General features: G+C 28.9%; 3 protein-coding genes across 7 annotated transcripts; 1 reads left to right on the forward strand and 2 right to left on the reverse strand.

Moving 5' to 3' along the window:
- Positions 1-1,626: 1,626 nt before the first annotated feature.
- Positions 1,627-4,215, reverse strand: LOC126846401 (cyclin-dependent kinase 4). Its single transcript, XM_050585762.1, has 9 exons — positions 3,971-4,215; positions 3,558-3,717; positions 3,323-3,491; positions 3,114-3,255; positions 2,802-2,969; positions 2,556-2,716; positions 2,355-2,490; positions 2,161-2,268; positions 1,627-1,770 (listed from the first exon to the last, which is right to left on the reverse strand). Exons 2-8 carry the CDS (start codon positions 3,658-3,660, stop codon positions 2,194-2,196), a joined length of 954 nt encoding a protein of 317 aa, XP_050441719.1. The 5' UTR covers positions 3,661-3,717; positions 3,971-4,215; the 3' UTR covers positions 1,627-1,770; positions 2,161-2,193.
- A 5,697-nt stretch (positions 4,216-9,912) lies between these two features.
- Positions 9,913-16,583, reverse strand: LOC126846207 (juvenile hormone acid O-methyltransferase). Of its 5 annotated transcripts, none has more exons than XM_050585456.1 (6): positions 16,431-16,583; positions 15,107-15,255; positions 11,625-11,822; positions 11,251-11,550; positions 10,598-10,730; positions 9,913-10,294 (listed from the first exon to the last, which is right to left on the reverse strand). In XM_050585456.1, exons 3-6 carry the CDS (start codon positions 11,811-11,813, stop codon positions 10,119-10,121), a joined length of 798 nt encoding a protein of 265 aa, XP_050441413.1. In that variant the 5' UTR covers positions 11,814-11,822; positions 15,107-15,255; positions 16,431-16,583; the 3' UTR covers positions 9,913-10,118. The 5 variants fall into 5 exon arrangements, with proteins under 5 accessions (XP_050441413.1, XP_050441412.1, XP_050441415.1 ...); XM_050585455.1 differs by lacking the exons at positions 15,107-15,255; positions 16,431-16,583 and adding exons at positions 14,697-14,814; positions 14,897-15,092; XM_050585458.1 differs by lacking the exons at positions 15,107-15,255; positions 16,431-16,583 and adding an exon at positions 14,300-14,667.
- Positions 16,584-16,916: 333 nt separating this feature from the next.
- LOC126846231 (tetratricopeptide repeat protein 27) lies at positions 16,917-22,690 on the forward strand. Its single transcript, XM_050585499.1, has 16 exons — positions 16,917-17,156; positions 17,455-17,626; positions 17,693-17,776; positions 17,838-17,979; positions 18,046-18,301; positions 18,364-18,494; positions 18,557-18,669; positions 19,143-19,209; positions 19,867-19,980; positions 20,075-20,293; positions 20,371-20,559; positions 20,908-21,060; positions 21,668-21,829; positions 21,906-22,272; positions 22,338-22,438; positions 22,498-22,690. The coding sequence occupies exons 1-16, from the start codon at positions 17,060-17,062 to the stop codon at positions 22,591-22,593; spliced, it is 2,463 nt and encodes an 820-aa protein (XP_050441456.1). The 5' UTR covers positions 16,917-17,059; the 3' UTR covers positions 22,594-22,690.
- Positions 22,691-23,768: the final 1,078 nt, after the last annotated feature.

A 23,768-nucleotide genomic window follows, 5' to 3' on the forward strand; every position in this document is an offset into this window, starting at 1 on the left:
TGAAATTATTGGATAAACTGGTAAAAACTGTCATTAGTCATATTAACGACCATGTAGGTTAGGTTAGGTTCAAAGTTTTTTTTAATTACCAAAGTACAAAATTATTAATATCAAATTACAGTGCTAAATTGTAAAAAAAACAACATTGGTGACCTGTAATGATCAAAAAGGCTACAGAGGCAAAAAATATTAAGACTTAGTTGCACAGTCCACAGTAAGATAAAAAATAATTAATGGATTAAGCTAGAAATATCTGAAAATGCAATCTGACAAGGCTGATAAGCATTGCCTTACCTCTAAAATATGATTTTATTTAACATAACTTATAAGACAAACCGGTATAGATTCTTGATGTAGAAATGTAAATCAGTTGACTTGGGCAATTTTTTATAATACTCCGTGTTTAATGTGACATTAAACATTTTTATCACACTATTATTTGTTAAGTTTGAAAATCAATATCTCTCTAACCCTAACCTGTTAGTTAAGTACCATTAAATTTTATAGATGACTTTGGTTTTAGGTACCTAACAGATATTATACTCTTAGGTCATAAGTGTTTTTTTTAGGTTACATATCGTTAAGAAAAATAAATGTCATTTGTTTAATTTTACTGATCTAATTTTTTTTTTTTTATAATTTCAAAATTTGAACGCAAATAAATTTTTAAAATTAGTTTAATATAAAAAATAATTGGTAACAGACGATGACACTAGTTAACGTAACATTAAATCAAAATCAGTTATCAGAATCTTTATCATATTACAAAAACAAAAAGGATGTCGGAATGAAAATTACATTTTACACACTTCTATGACAACAGTGCAAGCAAAGCCAAATAAAGAAAAATAGTCACGCTAGAATTATATTCTGATTCATAATTATACACTTCCAATCTTCTTAAGCACAACAGCCAGTCCATAAGTTTGTAGTACATTAAATTGAAAAATAAATAATTAACAAAATGGTAAATATTAAAAAATAAACAGTCCATTTATTTCAAATCTAAAGATAAAGGTATTCTTAAGACTTACATTTCTAAAAAAAAAATTTTAAAGTAAAATAGAAGATACATAAAAAAAAAGATATTTTAAAATTAAAAAAAAAACGAGGTTCGCCCCTAATTTAAAATCAAAACCCAAGTTATAAAAATTATTTAAGATGAATAATTTGTACAAATACAAATATTTCAAATGCATTTTGGCACTATTACCTTGTAAGTACATATTATTACAAATTGTAAGAATACTAAAAAAAAAAAATAATAATACAAGTACAGAATAGATATAAGAAATTGGACGCGGAAATAAATTTCATCAACAGACATGAGGATGGCAAGTCTTTTTGATTTACAGATTTATAATTATTGGTATATGTATATTATATATATATATATATAATTTATGTATATAAGAATCGTTGAGCAATATCGAAATTTCATCTCAATAGAAAATGGTATTCGGTTGTTATATATTGAGATCCGAGGTGGGGGTTCAAAATATGACGAGAGGAGATCTAATATTGATTGCGCGATAAACAAATATTTACCTATATTATTGTTATTCTTTTTTTGGTAACTGTTTTAACATTATACACTACATATTAAATGGTTAACCGTACCAGCACTTATATCGGTAATGTTTAATTAGGAATGTTTTTTTTTTTTGCTTCTTTTTTATTTAGTGACTTGCAAATACTGTTTATTATAACTTATTCGTTGTCTTGGACTTGATTCATGCGAAAAGCATTTGTATGTAACAAAACTCACTTCTGAAAAAAAAAAAAAATTAAAATGTTTATTAAATAAAGGTTAAGCATATATTGTTTTGTTGGTCGACTATTAAATTTCTTATGAGTATTAACAACGTGTGACTGCAAATAGACCATAGACTATGCTACCGATTTTTGTATTCTATTACAAAATTAATATTGAAAGATACAAAAACTGTTCTCTAATATTACTGTTTGTGAAGCCTAAGAATTTAAAGTAATCTCAAACAATTTTTTTTCTTTCAAAATAAAGTGATTTTAATTTATTTGTTAAGTACGCTTAAAAGGGTATTCAGTTTTTCCTCTGAACCAAATTTTACAATTATTATGTCATAGTAAATCTAACCCAATTTATACTCTATTTATAATAACATAATATGTATTACTTACAATAATAGTCATCAAACACAGTCAATTTTGAGGTTATTCGTTGAAATACGGATGTTTCAGAGCGTCCCTAGCCGAAATTCGTTTAGAACTATCAAACTTTAACATTTCCTGGAAAAAATGTTTTGCATTTAATAAGCTAATAGCTAAATTACAAAAAAATTAGTTCTAGTATTTAGAGTGAATTCAAATCTTACCATTAGTAAATCAGCTCCCCGAGAACATATTTCAGGGATGGCAGTCTTTAAACAAGTTTGTGGATATGATTCGAAGGAACTCCTCATTAAAGATACATTTTTAGGCCAATTCAAAGCGGAAGGCAATCCGATCAACCTTTAAAAAATAAACAATATGAAACAACATTTTTTTTTTCAAATTCTTTTAACATTAGAATTTACCTGAATATTCGATCCAGTTGTTCCGCCTCAGATTCGCCGTTGAATAGGGGAGACAGTTTGTACATCTCTCCCATGATACATCCGCAAGCCCATACGTCTACCGCTGTAGCGTACGGCAACCCTAGTAACACTTCGGGTGCACGATACCACAATGTAACCACCTAAAACAATTTCAATGACCTCATTAAGTAAAACGGTATGAAAATATTTAAATAAAATTGTAAAATTGTTTTAGATATTTCTTACCACTGAAGTAAGCTTCATATCAAAATCGTAGATCTTGGCTAAACCGAAATCTGCTATTTTGAGTCTGAGATCGCTCGATATAAGCACATTCTGTGGTTTTAAATCTCGATGAACAACTCGGTTACAATGGAGGAAATCTACACCAGACAGTATTTGTCGCATAATGCTCTGGAACAGAAGTATTATTTTGCACATAGTATTACACGCAATGGGATGAAATGTACAAGTTTTAAAACGTTTGAATGTGTTAACAGTAATGCAACATAAACATTGACAAAACATTCAAAATACTCTATCGGTTTATCAAGGTACCTTAACAATTTCCGAAGACATTCCTGGCTTAGGACATCTCGCCATGTAAGTAGCTAAATCCTGTTCGATATGTTCAAACACAAGATACAGAGTCATGTATTTCTCATTACATAATCGTGGACCGTGGACGACATCCAATAACCTATAGAGAGATAATATAATATGTATTGTTTTGAATAGGTATGACATGAGGAGTGTTTGATAGTTACTTGACGATGTTTGGGTGGTCTTGTTGGTCGAGCTGCTTGAGCAAAGCGATTTCTCGAAGCGTCGACATGGGCACCCCGTCTTGAGCCAACGGAATTTTGATCTTCTTCATGGCGACAAACTTGCCTTTGTTTACAAGATCTCTGCCCTTGTACACAGTTCCGTAGGCTCCTGTTCGGGGTAAAACAACGTAAAATGATCAATGTGTCGATCGATCGATCCAGCCGATAGTATTACCGTTGCCGATCTGGTTGAGCTCTTCGTAGTTCTCTTTTTCTTGCAGCAAGGACATCATGCCCGGGAAACCCTTGGTCTGCATTCGGGACAGCGGAGACACCATCGTAGACAGCAGCAGAGTACGATACGGTAGAGACGAGCGACGGTAGTTCTGTGGGCCCTACGAGACAACACGACATAAGATTAAGTACAACAAACGCGTCCTTGACACGTATAGGACACGGACGAGGCGCGTTATCCTTTCGACGCGACCACCTGTCGATCGGCACGACCGACAACCACCGGCCGGTCGTCCGCACGTTTTTCAAACGATATCCTAGTACGTTATTATCCCACACAACAGGGTGGCATGCATGTTATTCATTAGAACATTCTATCAGTAGAAAAAAATAATAAAAACGGTCGGTACTCACCGGGGTCCTGGCGTTGCTGGACAATATGCGAGTGTATGGCCGTCGCACGACTCACTTCCGGCGGATTCCTGTGCACACTGAGGGTCGACGGGACGGTCGTAGGGGAAGACTGCGAAGCCCGTTGGCCGTGAAAACACCTGGCGTTTGGGTGCTGAACAAAGGAAATGCCGCAAAAAAACCGTTTTGTTTATTATTTTAAAGGTTACCTATTCCATTTCCAGGGGTTCGCAAACGCACAACCAGTTTAGCCGCGGGCCAGTTTCGTTTACCACCCGGTCGGCGGTCACAGGAAAAATGAGAAGGGAAAAAAAACAGTCCCGACCAGCCGCCGAAAAGCCTAGAAATTAAACGTAAGTCCGGTACGCGACAACGGTTGCAGTCCAAAAAAGAAAATAGTGTATATTTTTCTAAAAAAAAAAACACACCTTTTCGATACTTTATTAAATTATATTATTATACATTGTCGAATTATAGTACAAAACCGGTTTCCTCGATTGTTGTTACCATGGTTACCGGTATTGCGGTCCGTGCGTTAAATAAAAACATTGAACAGCTGACTGATATTTACATTTTACATATTCTGAAAAAATGCACCGGTAGTCTTATATTTTTTTTCATTTTCAATAATAAAACAAGGCAAAGCCGAAGGACTAAGACCTACCCTTACACGTGCGATATGGAGATGTAAATAAAATCGCTAGTAATAACATTAGTTACCGATTTTCCATTCAGAATATTGCTTAGGTAGTGATTTTCAATGATGGAACATGATTGAATAAATGAAAATAGGTATAAGATAATTAATGTATGCGAAACCGAGTCGTTAAAGTTCCTGCAGAAATTACAGTCGTACTACCAGCTTTGTTATGGTTTAGACATCAGTCGTTTTTTATCTAACTCAATATGACTAGAGTTATGTTAAAATTTCATCACCGATCGGTTAATTTTTATATAAAAATACAAATTCGTTTCAAAGCTGACAAATACGTACTGGGTAGTTATCAAAACAATATGACAGGCGCTAATCCAGATGGACTTAAATCAGCACTAGACCAAATATTTTTATATTGAAAGCTTAGTAATTTAAAAACAAATTTAGGCGGCATGTATCAGAAGACAACCAGTCCACATGCAACTTGATCCGAGTACATTTTTGTCCAAGTCGAATCGTCACTGTAAATCTAAATGCCATCAAATAATTTTCGTTCCTTTTTACAGAAACTTAATTTTATTTTGCTTATTTTCCATGCTAAAATGTATAATGGCTATTGTCCTATTTAGAACTGGTCTAAACTCATAAGACATAACTCTGTAATCCAGCTCCCTTTTGATAAATGCCGACCATTTCAAGTCCACACTTTTGAAGTTAACTTTAAAAACACCTCAACAGTATTTTTGACATTAGTACCTACCTACAGAAGTTTTTCAATTAGTGCTCGAAAAATGCGTTCATTGCGGCTTGGAACTATAATTTTTATATGGGTATACAAAAATAAAAATATAGGTACCAAGATATTAGTTTGAAACTGATATCATAAAATATAGTTAACATAAACTTTCCAAATACGATTGATACCAATACAATGGTCAATTAAAATATAAATTTTGAACAAGGGATGCTATTTTACAATTTAAAAATCTTGATACAAGCAAATTTTATAAAATAGATTTTGACCCCCTACATAAAGGGCTAGGGCTCATAAAAGTGATTTTGGTTTAGGTAGTGTATTTTTATTTAAATCCTAAATAAACGGAATTTGTTCCTTATAGTTTTTTAACATATGGCAAGTAGTGGCTTATTAATAGTAAGGAGGTAGAGAACTAATTAAATTATTCAAACCTAGAACTAAAATTAAACAAATTCCTTATTTGTAAGGCGAACATGAACTATTTCTTTTCGAAGCCTGTTTTTTTATGCTAAAAAATAGTCAGTTATCAAGTTTTATTAGAAAAACTACCCTCTCTAATTGGGTTTGTAGTCAGGAATGAATTTAAACAATGGACTAGCCTTTAGAATGTCTAAAATAAACTATATGAATCGGTCAGACCGTTTTCAGGTATTGAACAAAAAGAGAGACTTTTGCTCCTCTATGATCGGTTGTATATTATTATTTAATTAACAGAAAATTGACTCGGGTCCTGTTGGGAAGGTACACAGTGTATTTTTTCTTCTTGAATTCTTGAGCAGTTTGGGCTACACTCCTTGGTTTGGCAGATGGCAGGGCCACGACAGGTGTTTTCTTCATACAAAAACTAAGTACTACCCTACAGAAAAAAAACATTTTTTTTGGAAATATTTCTTTTATGCTGCATGTAAACCTAGGTATACTAACATTCCTTCAGATCAACTTACCAACTTAAATTTTTCTCTGTAGGTACACTAAAGAGGGGTACTTTTATGGTCGTTTGATCTAATAGCAATTGCAATGATAAAAATGTTCTAAAAAAATCGACGAAATTACATTATTTTTTAGCGTCGTTTCATGTCATGTAACCATTAACTTTTTAATTATAAAAAATAACTAAAATAATAGTTCTTTTTAGGTTGGTCGTGAAAATTTAGATATAAAAATAAAATGTATGTATCTTAAAAGATACAATGCCAAGTTAAGAGTTAAAACGCTCGAATGTTTATGCACCAGAACAGACCTAATATAAAATATAGACAAATAGGTATGCACTTTTATCTGAAAAAATAAACAAAATAACTCTGAAAATAACTAATATAAAATAAGTTACCGTTTGTTTTAACAACGATTGTATGTAAAATAGACTTGATATTATACGATTCAGCAAATCATTAATTGTAAATAAAGGTAGCTTACCTATTAAATTATTAAATTTACTAACGTTGTATTTTCATAAAAATCCTATCTCTATTTTTATATTTGTCTATATTTATACCTAAAGATCAAAGGGTTACAAAAATAGTTTCTAGCACATTACAAATATAAAAGTATTTAAATAAAAATAGTTTCAAACACATTACAAATATAAAGGTATTTAAAAATCATAATGTTTGTTATCTTGACGGACTCACTTAGGCCCAAAACTACCACCCGTCTAAGGGGAGATTTCTGAACTATTTTTATGCACACAGTACACAATTAAAAAAACCATATTCCATAAAGTTATTGTGATTAATGGTTTCGCCTCTACTCAAACACACATCCCAAAAAAATATTCAGTATAATATTTAATTTTTTACAACACTGCACATATATTTTTAGTAAAAATAAATAAACATAATAAAACAGGTTTGGTTGTGGCGATACCCCCAATTTCAGCATATGTACAGAGAAATGAGAACAGGTGGTTTCAGGTTTACAAATTGCATCCCTCGCCTATATAAAACAATATAATTAAATAGTACTCACTCTTGTTCTTTAGAATCAATGATTTTTCGGAGATAGGGCCAACGGGGGGGGGGGGGGGGCTCATTGCTTTTCTTAACTCGTGTAATCAATACTCACATAATATTTTTCAAAAATATTTACTTCTTTGTTATTGTTTAAAATACTACACAATACCTTAATTATATTTTGGTATTTGAAATAAATGAAAATATAAATGTAAAATATTAACTTTATTTTTAAAGCCAGCAAACAATAAAATATCAAAAACAACAATTTTGAAATAACATTTCCTTATTATTTTGAAACAATAACTAAAACCAAATAACATCTATTAAAAAAAAAAAAAATAGCTTCTAAATTTATAAAGAACACCCTTTTATTGAATTTCTAGCGTGGGTTGTACATTTGAATATAATCGAATAGAGTTTTTACCTTTTTAACAAAAACCTATTTTTGAGTTTTTTGAATGTTTTATCTTAAACCGTTCACGAGATATGAATTTGAAAATATGATTTTTTTTTTAAATAAATACTTTTTTATAGCTACTCTGCGGTTGATAACAAAAAAAAATGGCTCAACTTATTTGAAATAATTTTTAGTCATGTTATCGAACATTTATATCTCGTAAACATCTTGAGACATACATTTTTGTATAATATTTTTGATAGGTAATACGATTTATGAAAAGTAAAAAAAAATCCAGCCAAATAAACATCAACCAATCACCAATAATTCAAATGGTGTACGATTTTTTGTTGAACACAAAAATAGTAATGAGCCGAAAATAAATAAATAGTACCCTTTAGAATATTTACCGGAATTTCGTTAGAATCTTAGACAAAAAAAAAAAGTTTTCCATCGTTTCAAAAATTATATTGTATGTAATAAGTCTAAGTAGTTATTATGAAGATTTGACATTGCATTTATTTATTTTAATAGGTATATTAACTGCCGTTACCACGCAAGAAAAACTAGTATCTATAATTGGTAGATCAAAATTTGATAGAATTTATTTATATAATTAGCGAATGAAATATAATTACATATAAATATATAAAAATTGTATAATAGGTACGTTATTCTTTTTGTTTTAGATGTTATTCATTATTTAATTAAATATTGCCCAGCTTTGCTTGTATTCTAATGTTGAATCTCAAAATAAAAAAAATAACAGACCATTATTATTTAACTTTAAGCGTTTTGATAGATGGGACAAAATAAAATCGCACTAAAGAATAATGGCAATAATGCCAGTAAATGGCCGAGTAAGAGTTATTGGAAGCAAAAAAAAACATAATTTGTACCTAAATGTTCCAATTTTAATAAATTAATAATTTTGGGACGTCACACACATTCTTTTTTAATATATTAAGCCGAATATAAGGTACTTAATGTGTTGAAAATTAGATATGAGTATATGACATTCCCTTCAAAATACTATTTTTAAATTTCTGCAAGTACCTTAGGTTTTTGCTATATCAGGGGCTGAGTGAAACACCGATTCAAAACATAATCTGAGTAATATAATATATATTTTGGAAAGTAAGTTAAATGATAATAAATAATGTTTAATACCTACTTAGTTATAAAAGTACACAAACATGTAGTTTTACTTAAATTCAAGACTTGTTCAGACAATTATTTATACTTAACCAACTTGAGTTAAAATATGTTTACTACCGTGAACACTTAAATAAAAAACCAAACATTGTTACGATTGTCTATGAAAGATAATTGCATTTACATTTAATACACCTATTTATTATTTTCCCACCAGATTCATGGATGTAGTTAGTACAAGTGAAAAAATGTGAAAGTAATAAATACAGTGACTAAATTATACAAAAAGATACAAAATCAGTGTACAAACAATTAATAAGCAAATTTTTATAACAAAAAATTTAGCACCAAAACTTTACCATTTAGTTATGAAATACTAATGTCTTAAAATTATTGCTTAAAAAATATTTAAAAAAATTCTGTTTGTGGCTAAAAAATGATAAAATATTAAAAATTGACGATTTTTAAATAGTAAATTAGACAAACTAAAGTGTAAAAATTTTGAATTTACAAAATTTGAAATTTATTAAGTGATTTGATATTGATTAAATTTGACTAATTTTAATAACAAAAATTTGGTATAAAGATTTTTTTTCTACCATGCTAGCAAATATAGCCAGTGCGCTAAAATATTATTTAAATGAATTTATATTCATTTAGTTTTTATTACACAGCTGTTTACCATAACAATGCAAAATATCAATACAATGTTCATACCTATTTTCGACATCAAATCAAGTCTAATAATAATTACAGCTACTGTGTTCATTTTTTTTCACTGTGATAAACTCTGAAAAAAGCAAACTACCGATTTAGGTGTCGACCCTCATCATACTGTTTAAAGCACAATTTGTATCAAATTGAAATAAGTTTTCAAAGTAAACATGAAACAACAACAAAGAATTTGTATTAATAATTTTTTTTAATATATATTATAAATAAATGTTTTTTTTTTTTTTTTACAAAAACCATAAAATAATTCTTCCAAATTTTGAAGGAACCATAATTATTTGAAACTAAGTCCTTTTGTCCATTAAGGTTCATCTTAAGTAATAACAATAATATTAATACAAGTTAGAAAAGTTATTCATATTCAAAAAGTACTCTATGAACATAATCAATTTAGAGGTACGCACGAGAATTTAACAACAATAATAAATCTATTACATTTATTTTCTGCGTGATATAATAAAACAAAAATTTGGTAGATATTATCGTTTGTTTTATTGTTTTTAATCTTTTACGGCGTGTACTATGATAGGCAAATACGTTTTTGTAGTCATTTTGCTAATGGGACATATAGTTACCAATTGTTCTTCGCAGATTTTACTCTTGACGTGCAACGTGTACTTGTCGTGCAAATGTGACGGCAACACATTATACATAACGTCCACAGCTTTCACAGCATCTAAAAAAAAAATGTCCCAAGTTATATAACCTACTTGTTTAGATGTAAAAATTTGATTTCAAGTATAAGGATTTGATCGACAATGTAGTTTTTTTTAAAAACACAATATACAAATTTTAAACAAGATTAAAAATGGGCCACTCAAATCAATTTTTCTGTGACACACTTCACTTCATCTTCACTTGTAATGTATTTTATACATAATATGATCCAATTAAATTGAATAGCGCTATTATTATATGTCGAGTACCTTGAATTGTGATAATCAGAAATAATTAGAACATTAGAAATTAAAACATTTACTCAAAACGGAAGACAAATCTTGGAACGTATACGTTTTAATGTTTGATTCAATTTCAATAATTCTGAATCCAGCATTGACGAAAAGAGCTTCCACTTCTTCTTTTGAATACGTTGAGGACAAATGTTTGATGTCCTAAAAAAATTAGTTTTTGGAATTACACAGAGGAACAAAGTAAGTAAGATAAGGTCGCAAGTCTTGGGAAAATTCAAAATATTGTAACAAAACTAACAAATATATTTTCAAACAAAAATTGTATTAAATATTTTATATTATATTTATTTAATTAAACTAAATTTCCCTAATTAAACTAAAGACCTATTTCTTCGTTTACTAAGTCTATAGTCACTGTAAATATTTTTTAAAAAGTTATTTTTATTACTTCTATATGATATATGATAATGCCTAAAGACTTATAGCTACCTGACCCAACTATTTATTGTAAGTACATGTATTAATTAATTATGTATTCTTGATTAAGAAAAACATGTTCTACTATTGTTTACACATAAAAGGGTTGTGTATTTTTTTTAAACCGCTTGTTTGTTATAAGGTGATCAAATTTTGGTTATTGAATACAATAAATATAGTACATTAATAGCTTTAGAAATAGAGCGATTAGATATTATAAATAGATTTGGAAAACAAAACTTACTTTGACATATTTTTGCCATTCGACGTCCAAACATTTATACAAATGAACCATAGGATTTACCAGCATAAACAAAATTAATACTTCCCCGCCACTTTTCAACATTGAATACAAATTCAGCAAAGTTCTCTCTTTGTTTTGTATCCAATGAAAACAAAAGAATGAAAATATTTTGTCAAAGTGTTGCGTGTGATAGGCACAACTAATGGAATTTTCAATATCCAGAATTTGAAATTCCATTTTGGCTTTACCGTAAGTCGATTTAGCATAATCGATCATGACGTTTGATTTGTCGACGGCGATCTAAAAAACAAATTTAATACATTTGTTACTATTACTGTTTTTAAAAGATAAAAAAAAAAATCATAAGAACAAACCAATTTTTCAATTTTGTCTTGTAATACAGGGAACAGAATATCTGAAGTCACATCGCCAGGACCACAACCTACATCTAAAACTACCTCTCTCGGTTTCCAAACCATGCGTGATAAATAGTTATTTAAGGCATCACTAGCATCTCTACGTTGCATGCCATTTTCTTCGGCGTACAGCTCTGGACGATCCATCACAACAAACTGAGAAACGTTAAATTCAATGTTTTTCTTAGGTCTCAATATTTCTTTGCGACACTCATAGAGTTGTATATTAAGAATTGTTTGTTGGAATTATTATTTATACCTATATACTTTGTAGTAGACCTGCTAAGATAACTGATTACCATAACAAACCCTTTTTGTCAGGCAAATGAATACTTAATCACTATGTTACAGAAAAAAAATATACCCATACACAGGTTCACCTCTTATTTTAATCTGATTGAAAACTATTTTAAAAGGATGAGATCATAAATAATATGTTAAGTTCATCTAGATAGTATTCTACACCACATTATGTAAATTTGTTGTCGTGCAGGACCTCAACGATTTTAATATTATGCGACTTATTATAAACTTAGGTCTATTTTTAAATTTTGTCTTCTGTTGTAATAAATAAATAAGTATCCATATTTAATAAAATAGATTTATCATCATAAGAAATTAAGTTAACAAAATAATATAATAGTGTCAAAGTTTGTGTATCGGTTTAATTTTATATCAACTTAATATTGTACTCGATATTAACAATTAATTGTAATAGATGTTTTGTTTGTTATATTTCAAATCTAGACTTTATTAAAATAATTTTTCATTCGAATAATTATAAAAACCAAAAATACATTCAAATTATAAATAAAATTATATTTTTATTTTAACTTATATCAAAATAAAGTTTTTTTTTTAAGAGTTTAGACTACAAGAAACAAATAATATTATGTTATTTAAATATATGAAACAAGGTGATTAAAATATTTGGTAGATATGCACTTTGCTTAATTATTAATTATTCTTTTATAATTCAACAATACTTTAAGACAAAATGTTACAGACAAACAATTTTACCTACATTTTTCATAATTAACTATGTTAATTAAAAAAAAACATAAAAATTTTCTTTTTATTGTAAATTGTATTATACAAAATTGCAGTTTTAAAAAAATATTACTGTTTTATTAGAAAAAAAAACTTTACAACTTACTCTATTACAAATACACTTTAATTCTTTATAGCTTCACATGTGGCAATTCTATAACAAACCTGGAAATTCCCGCCAGACAGCGCATCAAGTATATTTTTATACTATATTATATAACTATATTATTTTTATTTTTTTAACTTAAACCAATTCCTTTTCAAAATTATTTTTAATTTATACCACCTTGGGCTACAAAGGGTTGATAAAATTGTTTCATAATTAAATTAACCCATTAACACCAAATTTTTTTGTTATTATTGTCACAAGAATTCATATTTTATTTACAAAAAATTCTAAAAATATTTTAGAAAAGGTCGCTAATGGGTTTAATTAAGTAGAGTCTTGACTTACACAAAGTGAACAACAGTTTCCTTTAAAAATTATAGGAAAAAACTAGTATGTTAATAGGAAATACCTAATCTTATATACAATAAATCAAATAAATACTTGCATAACTTTTGATAATGTTTCTAATAATATAAAAAATTAAAAAACACTAACAAATTTCAATATAATAACACACTTGTTTAAATATGTTTTCTCAATAAGACATTTAAAATATATGGTTTTTGCTGAATGTGTGTATTAATATAATATGTGATGACAAATTCACAACGTCAGCACCTTTTAATTTTATGTAATAATTAGTGTGTTTAACCAAAAGTAGATGTATGGCACACAACACATAAAATATAAAAAAAACTAAAATAAAATTTCCTCATTGGTAGTGACGAAACTGTATAATAATTATCACTGAAGTACATCAATCGTAATTGTGTTTAATCATTGGAAATTATAATGACCGAGTAATGTATATTTTTATTTAGTTTTTCATGAACATTGCAATTAATAGTTTTAAGCATCATCAATAAGTTTATTTAACTGAACACTAATAGTATTGATAGATCTAAATTTAATTTAAAAAGTTGATGATTTTGAAATATGTTTCATTACTTGAATCATACTGATGATTACTTCATAGGTAGTGACGAAAAAGGTGAATAAAATCACTTTAAATTCATTAACAAATAACTATTAATCATAAGTGATCACATATTAATAGTTATAAATTAAAATTAAAAAAACTTATAACTAAAATACCGTCTTTTAAAAAATTTGTACCATTAGCTATTATGTATGTAAAATCACTTCATAGGTAGTGACGAAAAAGGTGAATAAAATCACTTTAAATTCATAAGAAAATAACTTTTAATCATGAGTGAACACATAATAATAATTATAAATTCAAATATATTTTTTTAAAACATTTTTCTTAAGACTTACAAAAAAATATAACACATGATTAATTACTTAAATAGTATCGTTAGCTATTATGTATGTAAATCACTTCATAGGTAGTGACGAAAAAGGAGAATAAAATCACTTGTATTTCATAAACGAATAGCTTTTAATCATAAGTGATCACAACTAAGTAAATAAATAAAACAGTTAAAAAAAAAAAAACTTGAAACTAAAATACCTTTTTTGTTTATATTTTAATTCTTACAAACCATAAAAAAATGTCACATAACACAATGAAAAACTTAAAGTATCAAATTTTGTTTAAAATAGAACAAAAAATGTATATTGTTGTATACTACTATACACATTATACTGTGTTCTCATAATCATATTGTGAAGCTATAAATTATAAAATTATAAGGAACTTCTATCATATAAAAGATGAAAAAACTTTGAACCGACCGAGCAAATGAGTAAAATGACACCTTTGAACAACCCTAATGCTCAGACAAAAAAAAAAAAAAATTATTACATTTCAAGAGATATTTGTTTTTTATCTATCCAACTAGAAAGATTATTTTATTTTTAAACATTTCCCCAAAAGTATTAAAATCAATTTTCATTAAATCACTTACATGAAACATTGCATTGTACCGTTAGGAGCTATTATTTAAAAACTGGTTTGTTATCTGTGTCCTACTGGGAAAAGAGGCACCTACATTCCTTTTAGGCCGTTTGTATTTTATAACACCTCTAAAATCATAAACACAGGTACGTCTTGTTAACTAACAATAGCTATACCTATAGTTAGTGACAAAGGTCAGAGAATTATTACCAATTGGAAAACAAGTACACAGATCATTAAATTTTAAATGACTACATTATACAGATATCGGATCAACAATCGTAAAGCAAACATTTGACTTTGATGTTGGTTCTAGTAATAGCTAAAAAATAGCTGAGATGGAGTATTCTACACATAAACAATAGATTGGTTTATACTGTGATGAAGGCGAGTAATTATTTATTTTTATTTTACGCTTACTTAAAAGATGTTTCCATTGAATTATCCTTTTTCGGTATACTGTATAAAATAACTGTTGAAATTTTTATCACTTGATAGGTTTTGAGAAATTCTAAAAATTTCCATTAGCAATAAAATATGCGCTGCGGAAACAATTTCATATGGGAATCCTTTAACACATCAAATAAAAATAATATATTAAAATAATGTTTTACCAAAAATCAATTTAAGTTTGGAGTCAATTTCAAGTGTTTCTATCCATTCTATTAACCACGATCATTCTAACAAACCAAAAATAAGTCAAGAATCAGACAAATTATTGTCAGATTAATGAAAATGCTACAATTGCAAAATGCAAAGAAGTTGATAAAGAAGCTGCTTGCTTTTGTCTAAAAAAACTTGATTGTTGGAGCTATGAATGTCATTCTGAACAAGTTATGTAAATATAAGTTATGTTAAAAACTAAATTTCTACTTAGCCAAAATAAAAAATGTTACTAATTTAACTGTTAGCCTTATTTTCATACATTAGATGAACAAGATAAATATAACATGTTGATAATATTTCTAGTCCAATTTATTATATAAAGAAGTTTGAGAGTTGCGCCGAAACCAGAAAAACAAAAGATATCAAATAAAAATTATTTTATTGTTTTGAAATACATGTGTTTAAACAAAATTAATTAGTAAACCAGACAAGGACACTTTGGTAGTGGATAGGCTGGTTTGATAGGTAAATGTAATTGTTATTGCAGAAAAATGTTGTTACAAACATTTTTGATAAATGTTACTCACACCCTTTGACATCTTCAGGCTCGATAGACCTTGGTTGTATTTTGGGGAAAGTTATGAGAAAGAACTAATGCAGAAGGTTGGCTTTTTTTTATATGCAAGGGATATGCTTCGCATACTCTGTTGCTTGAGAAACAAGGCTCACAATTGTAAAAACTATCTGACGAGTCAGTTTTTATTTAGTGTTAAAATATTCATAAATGGCAATAAACCGGAATTTAAAAATCCCAACACTTTAGTTTTTTCGGTATGCCTACACTCAATAAAACATATTGGGTAAATGCTAAAATTTGCTGTACTTGAACAAAAAAAAACCCCATTGGCTGGGTTCGGTTAGATTTTTTTTACCAACTCTGTCGTTCATAGATAAGTCTTGACATAGACAAGAATACTTGATTAGTGGATGCTTTTAATGAAGACATGGGATGAAAAGACGTTTGCGGAAAAACAATTAATAGAAGAACGTGAACTGAACGTTGGGATGGTCGACCAAAACTTAACACCAAACCGACCGTCTTTAAAGCGCCTATTTTAATTACAATATATGTACTCACCAATCATCATGTAAATGCCAAACTTAAAAATTGAGTGTGAACTATGAAGTACAAACAAGTTAATTTTAACAGAGACCGTGCCAATAGAAAAAGACGGCTCAATAAATGCAGTGCACACTTGACACTACTCGAACAATTTGTCACGTGGGTTATACACAGAATAACCAGAAGGGAAACCTAGTCCGGGACTGATAAGCGTCCGACATTTTGTTTTTGCAGATTACGCACAAATATCAAGTCTTTTTTTCTGGAATTATCTGTAGGCAATCTAATATAGTTTGGTTCCCAGCCGCAAAAACAATATGGCTGTCGGCCTATTTTAGCGGCTCATAGGAATCCGTGTAAATTTTTTAAAGTTTCCTTTCTGGTTATTGTGTTGTTATACGTTATGACGTGATAAAAGATAACAGAGCACGTGTTTGATAACGATGAAAAATATTAATATTGTGAGGTTATGTAAGATTTGTATTTTATAATATGTGATAAAATATAAACAAGAGAAGCCATGCTGCATGTTGTTGTTTTGAAATTTCAAGCAAGACCGAATAATTACTGGATATAATTATATTATAGTTAGAATTATTTAAATTTTATTTGTTGTTGATTTTGTTTGGTGCAACCTTGCCATTATGAAGCACACTACAGAGAAATGTTCTGAAATATTAGACAACTATTTAATATTTGGAAATTTGCATTCCCAAGAATTCAATGAAAAAATCTCTGAAGGTATAATATTTAATTATCTTTTGATAATAATAATTCTACTTTAAAAGCGAAGAGCTATTGAAAAATTAATTAAGAAAGACCAATTAAAATATTAAGACCGAAATTTTCCTTTAAAAAAACCTAGTATTATTTATTTCATTAATATTTAGATTACAAGTAAAAAACATAAATGAAATTTAAAAAACTCAAGTCAAATTAGTAATTGTTATAATCAGTTTTAAATTGTTTTACGTTAAAAATATTTACGTACAAATAATAATTACCTAGTTTATGTTTAATGTTTTACAATTGTTTTTAGACAACAATGTATCGGGTCTTGTGAAGAATGTTATAAAAGGCGATTACATTACAATTTTACAAGACGAATTGTTTTTATCTTTGTATAAAGAGTTCGGACAGTTTGAAAAGTTAAATTTCAATTTGTCTATTGTAGAACATGTAAACAAATTAATTTTTAATGACCTTATTGAGTAAGTGAAGTTGTAATAGATTTGGTAGTCTGGTAATGATGTTTTAAAATATAATTTATGTTTTAGACCTGATGCAATGTTAGCCATTGGTGTTGGCAGTTATCAACTGTTTTTACAACTAAATTGGACAGGACCCTTAATACCAAGCTTGTATGTATTTGAGAAACTAATATTAGCAATGAAATATTCGTCATACTTAGGGTTTTTATAGAGAATTGGATAGTTGGGGACCAAGTACAGAAGTAGTTGAAAATTTAGTCAACGATTTGGATTGCGTCTCGAGAAAAGTTCTATATCCTGAACTGTTGGTTGTAGCGTATGCAATTTTAAACTGTGAAAAAATCAATATACATGTAAGTATAAAAAAAACTAAAAAAAATGTGTAATTAATGTTGTCTAATCGGAATATCGATTTTTAGACACGACTTTGGTGGAAAGTACGAATGCTATCAACTCTTCAGTCGTTGTTAACCGATCTGTCCAGTGATATTAAATCAACGTTGGGGAATTTGTTTGAAAATATTGAAAAACATAATTGGACAAATCATGAAGAAGAAGCTCTATATAGGTTGGAACAATGTAAAATTTACCTTTTTCATTATGGAAATATTTCAAAAGCCTCATCATCGTTAAACATAGCATTAGAACTATTAGGATTAGAACATTCTCTTATCGGTGAGTTATATGAATTATATTTTTAAAAAGTCTTTTACATTTTTTTAATCTATCGTTTCTAGGTGCGCTGGGAAAGCGAACTAAGTACCAAGTCAAAGAATTAGCACAGCTCACGCTTAATGTTAACTTAAAGACATCGGAAGATAGCGCAGCCCAATTTACTATAAACCACGAAGGCACTGCTTTGCCTACAGTAATTTCAATCTAACTTATCGAAAATGTATTAGAATAATTAAAATTGTTTTGTTGTTATAGGATTGTTTGTTGGACGATGAAAACCGAATGCACGATATTAAGTTTTCGAGTGAAAACTCTGGTCAGTTTCCCAAACTTAATAGTCTTCAACAAGCAGCCATATTGAACTCGCTGTAAAATTATTTTATTTATAATAATTTAGTTCTATGGGTAATTATAATTTTGGAGGCAGAAAAATAAGGCAGTGGACGAAGTTGTTACGTTTGAGTATTAAGTATAATGTTGATTGAAAAGTAATTGAAATGGAAAGAAGTGTCTGACGATTTGTATGGCCTTTAAGGAGGAGGCAAGCATTGAAAATTTCTGAAATTGCATTTATTTCTACTCTGTTTATTACTAAATTAAGATATTTCGTCGTTAAATGATCGATTTCATTTGTATCGGATTAGGCAATGAGGCCAAAAGGAAATTATCATGCGAAGACGAAATTATAAGAAACTATGGAGGTGGTAAACGCAGTGATAAATATGACTGAGGATAATTAAGAGGTTTAAGAGGAGAGGTGGTGGTCGAGTACTTAAGTTACTGATAAAAAGTGAGATGAGAGAAAACACAAACTTCACTAATCACATGTAAATATTTACAGCATGTTGGAGCAAAAAAGCAAGCCGAAAGACGACTTGCAATTGGAAGAACTACAACCATATATAAGAGTAAATAACGTCTTATTTCATATTACCTATTAACGTTACTAAATAGCTGGGAGAAGTATTGTTATCAATTGCGATAAAGTCGTAATGACATTGAGTTGCTTAAGGCTCAGGTTCCAATTAATTCATTACTTATCCAAAAAAAAATTATTTTTCGTTTTCTTTTTAACAATAATATAATATAAGAATGTAATAAAATAATAAACTATTCTACGATATTTTCTACAAAATCCTCTTACAAATTAATGGGTCACTCAACATAAAAAAAATCAATTTATTTTTGAAAATTAAATGTTTTTAAATTTTGAGTGACATATTTTTTTAGTATTTAAAAGGTAACAACAAAAGAAAAATTATTTATTTGTATTGAGCAGTCTAAAAAAGAGTAAAATTTGGATTTTGACCTTTATAATGGGACATAAGTTACATTCTTATTTTTGTCTCCAGAATCATGTAAAATTATCTGGCTATACTCTAATTATCTTTTAAATACAAAATAAGGTCCACCTTTGTACCCACTTTCCATTTTTTTATTTTATGTATACTTGTAATCGTAACGAAAATTATGTATCTGCAAATAGTTAAATACACGAATCCCTTGAAATCGTTCCTAATTTTTCGACTACACTAATATTGTTTTACATTTATCTTTTAATTTAGTGTTTGTTGCAACAAAAATCTATATGGAGCATACACGTGTCGGCATTGCTTCAGCGATCTATTCTCGAGAAAGATAATCGAAGATCAGTCGAGCGATCTATGCAACAAATCGAGGTAAATTTTATTATATTTTCAACATTAATTTTCCTTTGCGGTTTATTAATTTGAATACTGTTTATATGTATATTTGTCTATTTTTGTTTTCCAGGCCCTAGTAACCAGTTTAAATAGTGCTAGTCCATTAAACGTAGATCGTTTGTATATGTTCCATTGTTCATTTGTTTCGCCATCCTGGCAACTGCAAGCCTACCTCGGTAACATAATGTTCTCAATTGGTGCCATTCAAAGCGCTTTGGACTGCTTTTTGGCATCGGACATGTGGGAAGAGTGCGTTGCTTGTTACAACAGACAAGGTCTACGACATAAAGTATGTACAGTTTTAAATTTAAAGATTTACATTATCTAACTAATGTAATTTTTACAACTGGTTATTACATTTTTTAGGCATCAGAGATACTTGAAAACGAGCTAAAGCAACCAAACCTCACACTGGCCAAGCATATTTTAATTCTGTGTCTACTCGGTGACGCAACCGATAATATATCGCTGTACGAAGAAGCTTGGAATATTTCCGAATGCCGTAGTAGTAGAGCCCAAAAGCATTGGGCATTTTATTATTACAACAGAAAAGAAGTAATGTAACTTTAATCTTAAGCCCCGTTTAAGTTTAAATTTAAAGTTATTATAATTATATTTAAATATTTTTTACCACAGCTAATACATAGTTTTAATGCCAATTTACATTAACGTGAATTTTGTTCAAAGTGAAATTTAAATTTTAAATGAAGTTTTATTTTCCAATGTTTGTCGATCATATCGATTGATATAATTCACTTGAATAAAAAACATATGTGCATTACAATGTAAATTGTATTACTAAAAAATATATTTGCTTTATCACACAAATTTTTCATCATTATACATTATAATAATTAGCCTAGTTAATTAATGAAAACATTTTTTTTTTCATTTTTTTTATAGTATGAAGAAAGTATTGACCATTTCCAAAAATCGTTGAAAATAAATTCCATACAAGAGCAACTGTGGTTTAGATTAGCTTTTGCGTTCATGGCCGTAGAAAGATGGACAGAAGCTGCGGAAGCGTACAGAAGATATTGTGATTTAGAAACTGATGTAAGTACATCGTGTAATTGACATAAGTATCTTTCATTATCTATATTCCTTACTTGAAGAAAGGGGTACATGTAAGGCAAATATATGTCTTGTGTTGTTCATTGTTTAAGAATAGAAAATATTATAATTTAGAAAATATTAACTGGCGTCGTTTGATGGTTATAGATTTTATAATTTTTGATTTTGTACTTAAGTGTGTTATAAAATAATACATACCATGTGTTGCAGCAAAACAGTTTTCAAGTTAAATCGTTTTGTGCTTAAAAGTGGTTACATTATATATTTACGGCATTTGGGGAAACTAATAACTTAAGTTTGTGTTGTTCAAGTTTTTGGTTGTCGTAGTACATTATAAAGGGTTGTATCAAATAGTCGATCACGATTTATAAATATGATATCGACTGCCTCAAGTCTAAAAAACTCAAGCAATATTTTATTAATTTAACAGGAAATGAGAAAAATAATTGTTTTCTTTTAAGATTTTCACCTAATGTGTTAAAAAATGTACGGTTTTGTACTATGAATACGCTATTGTGCTTTTAACTGTAAAATGTTTTTCAATATTAATTTTGTAATTATTTTGCGAATCATTTTTTCACAATTTTAGTGTTTCGAAGCGTGGAACAATTTAGCAAGGTGTTACATAAAGAGTGGTCAAAAATCAAGAGCTTATTATGCTCTCAAAGAGGCCGTGAAGTGTAACTACGAAAATTGGATGGTTTGGGACAATTTGATGGTTGTCAGCGTTGATTGCGGCTGTTTTGAAGAGGTTTGAGAAACATTAAAAATAGAAATATATTGTTTATTTTAATTATTAAATCAACTTTTTTTTTTAATGTATTTAGGCGATAAAATGCTATCACCGTTTATTGGATTTAAAAAATAAACATGTCGACACGGAAGTTTTGAAGATTTTGGTTCAAGCCGTGCAAACTAACGTTAAAGACGAAAACGACAGACCGGCGTCTGAACACAGAAAGTGCTTGTTACAACTTTTCGGTAGACTTACCTCCCAAGTTCAAAACGATGGAGAAATTTGGAAGTTATATGCTCATTTGGAGGCTGCCGTTCCATCTTTGAGTAAAGAAACGGTTGATAAAATTCTACATCATTTACAATGCGCTCATCGATTTACAACTCAGGGCAACAAATGGGAACAAAATAAAGACACGTGTATGAACGTTATACATTTGTCGTTGGAATTGACTGAAGGTGAAATTTAATTAAAATAATTTTTTAAACATGTTTTGAAATTAATTATATCAATCTATTTGCAGCGTACTTAAACTGTTGCGATAAAGCTGAAAACATAGAACAGAGACGAAGGTACCTGTCGTCGGCAAAACTGATGTTGGTTTCGGCGGTGTCGCAAATTGAGGTTTGTGTTTTATTAAAAAATAATTACAAACATTCTGTGACTATGTTTTTATTTTACAGAAAGAAAAAGATGTATTGGAAATGGTGAAAGGAGACTATGAAAAGGTTAAAAACAATTTGGATCAAATCAAACTTCGGCTCGCTGTTGAATCGTAAAATACTTATTATATCAATATCATAAGTATTAAAATTATATAAATCTTTATTAAAAATATTATATTATGTTAACAACAAGTAAACAGTTATGAACTTAGTTATTGTTTTAATTTATTAATAAACTTATCAAAGTCGGCAAAACACTGTTCTTGAAATTGGCAAACTACACTCGATTGTACCTGATGACGACTCGACGCTTTTTGTAAGTCTGATGTAATCTAAATACGATCAAATTATACACAGGACGGCAGCTTTAATGTGTTTAATTTAAAAACGTACTTCATTTATCTTGTGCTCTGTTTTAGTACCTATAAGTTTGTCCAACGAACTCTCAATCGACTTGACGTGATTGTCAAACTTATTTCTGTTAATGCCTTTATCGCGGGAAAACTTATCCAGTTCGGCGTTCATTTTTGTTTGATAAAAATGCTCTCTTATCCTTTTTCTGTCGTCTACTTGTTTCACATAATCTCTGTTCAAGCTCAAGTCTGAAAACGCCAACACTTTCTCCATGGCGTCTTCCGAAATTTTAACGTCACGTGTCATCGTCGGCTTTGGAGCTTTACTAGTGTTGTCTTCCATAACGGTAAATAAATAATTTTGAGTTGAAATTTCCAAAAACAAATAAATAAAACAATCTTGTTGCCTAAGTTACGTCACGATATTTCGTATCTTGTGTGTCCAAATTTTTTATTGTAATTTATATTTTAGTTTTTACTACATTGTTTTAAATAAAATATTAAAGTATATAATTATTAAATTATGTTTTAATCTAAATAAGTAATGTTACCATTTTTTCTAACATAAAATTAAAATTATTATTTAATCCGTTTTGAAGTTTTCAACAATTATTGAATTCTTTTGATTTAATGATTTTGGAATTTAATGTCTGCTGAGTTCTGACTGAACCAATACATTTATTAATTAAGAAACTCATTCGGATAGCGGTATTATTTTAATACTTCCATCTAAAAACTTCTTTTATAAGTAACAAAATTACTAAATTTATGCTTAAAAAATTTCTGTTCTCTAATATTATAATATGTAATGTTTGATGCTGAACCATAGTGAAGCCAGGTTTAGTCGGATATATTTTTTTTTTTGCTTAGTTATAAGTTATAAACTACTTTTTTAAAACTTACTAAAAAACAGAGAAGTTCGGCAAATTTTGAATT

Source organism: Adelges cooleyi, unplaced genomic scaffold (assembly GCF_023614345.1).
Source record: "Adelges cooleyi isolate 19-005CV unplaced genomic scaffold, UGA_ACOO_1.1 ACOO_flye_CR_arks_rails_tigmint_CR_PRNA_9, whole genome shotgun sequence".
In the NCBI taxonomy this organism is placed as follows: Eukaryota; Metazoa; Arthropoda; class Insecta; order Hemiptera; family Adelgidae; genus Adelges; species Adelges cooleyi.

Coding starts and splice junctions, on each gene's coding strand:
- LOC126846207 (XM_050585455.1), bottom strand. Junction 10,731..11,250: donor AATGGCAAAAATATGTCAAA/GTAAGTTTTGTT, acceptor TAATTTTTTTAG/GACATCAAACATTTGTCCTC. Junction 10,295..10,597: donor AGATTTGTCTTCCGTTTTGA/GTAAATGTTTTA, acceptor TTTTTTTTTTAG/ATGCTGTGAAAGCTGTGGAC.
- LOC126846231 (XM_050585499.1), top strand. CDS start 17,060: ATGAAGCACACTACAGAGAAATGTTCTGAAATATTAGACAACTATTTA. Junction 20,294..20,370: donor GACAAGGTCTACGACATAAA/GTATGTACAGTT, acceptor TACATTTTTTAG/GCATCAGAGATACTTGAAAA. Junction 20,560..20,907: donor ATTATTACAACAGAAAAGAA/GTAATGTAACTT, acceptor TTTTTTTTATAG/TATGAAGAAAGTATTGACCA.
- LOC126846401 (XM_050585762.1), bottom strand. CDS start 3,660: ATGGTGTCTCCGCTGTCCCGAATGCAGACCAAGGGTTTCCCGGGCATG. Junction 3,492..3,557: donor GCTCAACCAGATCGGCAACG/GTAATACTATCG, acceptor TACCCCGAACAG/GAGCCTACGGAACTGTGTAC. Junction 2,970..3,113: donor TGTCTTCGGAAATTGTTAAG/GTACCTTGATAA, acceptor CTTCTGTTCCAG/AGCATTATGCGACAAATACT.